The sequence below is a fragment of the Plectropomus leopardus genome, unplaced genomic scaffold (genome assembly GCF_008729295.1).
Source record: "Plectropomus leopardus isolate mb unplaced genomic scaffold, YSFRI_Pleo_2.0 unplaced_scaffold12620, whole genome shotgun sequence".
Classification (NCBI taxonomy): Eukaryota; Metazoa; Chordata; class Actinopteri; order Perciformes; family Serranidae; genus Plectropomus; species Plectropomus leopardus.
The window spans coordinates 1-3,745 of record NW_024613416.1 but is presented as its reverse complement, the minus strand read 5'-3'; the positions used below and the strand labels follow the sequence as shown (position 1 = coordinate 3,745).

At 41.0% G+C, this 3,745-nt stretch overlaps 2 protein-coding genes across 2 annotated transcripts; one reads left to right on the top strand and one right to left on the bottom strand.

Annotated features, from left to right (window-relative positions):
- The first annotated feature begins 45 nt into the window (after positions 1–45).
- Positions 46–1,111, top strand: LOC121963810 (eukaryotic translation initiation factor 3 subunit F-like). Its single transcript, XM_042514054.1, has 3 exons — positions 46–177; positions 394–507; positions 950–1,111. Exons 1-3 carry the CDS (start codon positions 139–141, stop codon positions 1,025–1,027), a joined length of 231 nt encoding a protein of 76 aa, XP_042369988.1. The 5' UTR covers positions 46–138; the 3' UTR covers positions 1,028–1,111.
- A 623-nt stretch (positions 1,112–1,734) lies between these two features.
- Positions 1,735–2,637, bottom strand: LOC121963811 (MICOS complex subunit MIC26-like). The gene has a single exon (XM_042514056.1). It carries the CDS (start codon positions 2,578–2,580, stop codon positions 1,987–1,989), a length of 594 nt encoding a protein of 197 aa, XP_042369990.1. The 5' UTR covers positions 2,581–2,637; the 3' UTR covers positions 1,735–1,986.
- Between the last annotated feature and the right edge of the window lie 1,108 nt (positions 2,638–3,745).

Genomic DNA, 3,745 nt, shown 5'->3' with positions numbered 1-3,745 from the left:
TGAGGCCCTGTACTCTAACAGTCTCATCTGTTTGTTTTAGTGGACCTTCTGCAGAGGACACGTATCCTTCCGAGTCGCACCAAGGGGTTAACCTCTGATCTGTCCCAGGTGGCTGGCTCTGCAGCCAGGGTCCAGGACATGCTGACCACTGTGCTTGCATACATTGAGGATGTGCTGGTGAGTAATGGAGCGACTGGAATGATGATACGACTCCGATCCGATGTGACTGTGTCCATATGTATGAAATGATAAAGCAGTACCCTCCACTCTTTGTTTTCCTGGTCATATTCCAGCAGTTCTTCTTCGTATCAATCCATTGTATCTCGAGGGATCATTTGTGAAGTAATCAAGTTTATGGTGGCTGTAAAGCTAATGCTGTTCGATCTGTCTCAGTCTGGCAAAGTGACAGCAGATAACAGCGTGGGCCGCTTCCTGATGGACCTGGTTAACAAGGTCCCCACCATCCCAGCCGAGGACTTTGAGAACATGCTTAATTCCAACATCAACGTAAGTGCTCCATGTCTGTTAGAGAACAACATATACATTAATTTCTGGTATAAATAATTTTTCTAATCACCGCTGATAGCTTTAGCACCCCTTCTTCAGCCTTCCAATGTTTTTAACTGCACTCAGGCTTGTTCCCAGCACATAGTCACTCTCTCCCATTGATTACAGGAAGCATCCAATTAGACTTTGTGTCTATTGTTAGTGCTCTCTTTGCTCCACTTGTCTCGTACTTCTTTACTCAGTACTTGTCCAGCTCACACAGTCACATAAGGAACATAGGGGTTGTTATTACATTTGTTGTCAGGGGACTGTCGCTCTGACCTCGTAGTTCTTGAATTTTGTCTGTGTGTAACAAGAAGCATAAGCATGTTTGACTAATGAGCTCATTTTGTGTCACTATGAATAACATTGTAATAACAATATGACTGTCTGTTTGTTGCAGGACCTGTTGATGGTGACCTACCTGTCCAATCTCACCCAGGCACAGATTGCTCTAAATGAGAAGCTGGTGCTGCTCTGAGGGGATTTCATTGAAGTGATTCATATTTAATTTTTGTACACTTTTTTTTTTTTGGCTGAGTTAAATAAAGACGTTAAACAGTCACACAGTGTTCACCTTTGGGTTCCAGGCATTGTCCTTGGTCATATTGTAATTACAAATAATTCAATTTGGTTTCTTACAAATGGCTAATGAACATTATGGTAAGGGTAATATTGCTAATTTAATCTGGGTTTTTGAAAAAAAATTGACATCTCACATTTACAGCTTTTAACTCCTTCAATGTAGCTTTCATGATGTTTAACATTATAGGGCTGCAATTCCTAATTATTTTCATTATTGATTAATTATATTGATTAATTAGCCAAACATGTTCTCAATCGGTCGGTTAATTGCTTGCTGTGTAAAATGCTAGATAAGATTAAAAAGTGTTCATAACAATTTGCTAGAGCCCAAGGATGTCTTCAACAGAAACCCAAATATATTAACTTTACTTTATCAGACAAGGAAGCAAATTCTTAGCATTTATAAACTTGACTGTTTTTCTTGGAAAAATTACAATTAATTGATTATCAAAATGGTTTATTTTTCCCTAAATGTGTTTATTGAACAATTGGAATTTATTTGTATTAATTTACATATGGCTTTATTTTTGACAATGCTCATTAAGAAGTTAAGCTATCAACACTTAAAAGTCTAAAATCAACAAATGTTTCAAGACTTAAATGTAAGACAGTTGATTTTTTATTAATTCTCTACATAAATATACATTCAAATCAGAAGCAGAGGTAAATCATTCAAGTTGCAAACTCGTGACAGGCCATGCCCGGCCTGAGTTACATGAGAAGCTTAGTGCAAAAAGTGGGCATGAGGAAGTCACACACACATTAGTGCCTGTCTAAGTAGCACGTGTCAATCTACTGTATTAGGCAGCTGCTGATTTCTTATTGCTGAGTTGTTGCAGAATCACACAGGGGTCCTCAGGGTTTAGTCTCTGAGTCGGAGCTTTTCCCAGCTTTGGTTTGAGGATTCACCATCTTCTCCAGGGCAGCGTAGCCTTGCACGGCTCGCTCGTACACGGAGTCTCCGGTTGACTTTGCGATGGCCGCAGCTCGCTCCGGGTAGTACAGGGAGGCGCTCACGGTCATCAGGCCCGCCGGGTAGATGAGCTTTTTAAGCCTGGAGCCTCTGCCAAGAAATAGTCCCAGGACACCGGTGAAGCCAATAACTCCTGCCCGGGGATAGAAGTCCTTCGGCGGGTTCTTCAAGTAGGCATAGGTGCCATCCCCCCACTTGACAGCGCTTTGAACTTTGGGTTTAATTTTGTTATAGGCGCCCTGACACCAATCCGTGTATGGCTCTGTGAGCTTCCTGAGAGAGGCGACACTCTGCTCCAGCTGACCCGCCTCGGGCTCCACATACCGGAACTTCTGCTGAGGAGCGCTGTACAGCGACAGCTCGTCCCGGAGCAAAGGGGCGGTCGTCTCTGCCTCCCCGTCACCGGCAGCAGCAACCACGGTGATCGGCAACAAACTCACAGCTCCCGGCATTGCACTACCTGTCACCTTCAACATGATCCCTGCGGGCCATGCATTCGCTACGGTGTCTGAGGAGGGACACGACTAGTACTCGAAGCGGTAATCACTTCGCCTTTCAGCTGACTTTGGACAAACGCTTTACAGTACCCTTAAAAACAACATCAGGGCCAACCTATATCAAAGATAGATAGACATATAGATAGATAGATTTTATTTATAGCTGATCGTTCATTAAGTATATGTAATAGGCTACGTATTAAGTCGGATTGTTATTTAATTAAATGCGGTTATTTGATAGGCACTTGTTGTTCCTATGGGAACTCGTGTTATTGTGGAGTACCTTAATATATTCCTAATTATACTGAATCAAGGAAAAAATAGAGCACAGAAGCCTAAAATCTGCCACATGTTTATGCATCAGTAAGTATATTCTTCTTGTTTGGAAAAAAAAACAGTTTTGGAAAGGCGTTTGCGGTTATCTTAATATATTTTTTAATTCAAAACTTCTCGTTCAAAAAGTATATTGTTTAATCGATTTTTTGTATGATGAGTAGTTTTTACAAGGCCAACATTTGCTTTAATTACGAGACGTCCTCCACAACTGGAAGTAAGATTTTGTATTTATTGATGCCTATTTATTTATTTATGTATTTATTACTGCGCTATTAAGACTTGCTTATTACACTTAGTCTATGTTAATAACATAGCTGTGATTTTTTTGTCGAGTGTAGCGACCTTGTTCAAAACTATCTGCCTCTCTACTTTTCGTTCATTCATTTGATCGAGGGTTCATCTTCGTCAGTGACGTCACTGGTTCCCATGGCAGCCTGGTCGTCTCCAGGGAAACGGAAAGCGTCAACAGGAACAGTCCAAACGTTCAATTAGCGATAGCTTTGTTTTTTACATATTCATGCTTATGTTATTTTGTACTGAATGGTTTGGGTTTTGTTTTGTTTTTTTCACTTTTTTTACGTTTAGAGGGAGTAGCCTAGTTGTTCTTTGGGGATAAAGGAAACTTGTGCTGTCCTGAATGGAGTGTTTTGGAGTATCATCCGCTCACAACCTTCAGGCTCTGTCTGCTTTGTTATCACCTCAGCAGGATGATGATGATGAAGACTGTACAGTAAGATATTGATATTGTACACACGAATCACTCATCTAGTTTGCACAGATTTCGATAGTGCGTTTACTTCATTTGGTC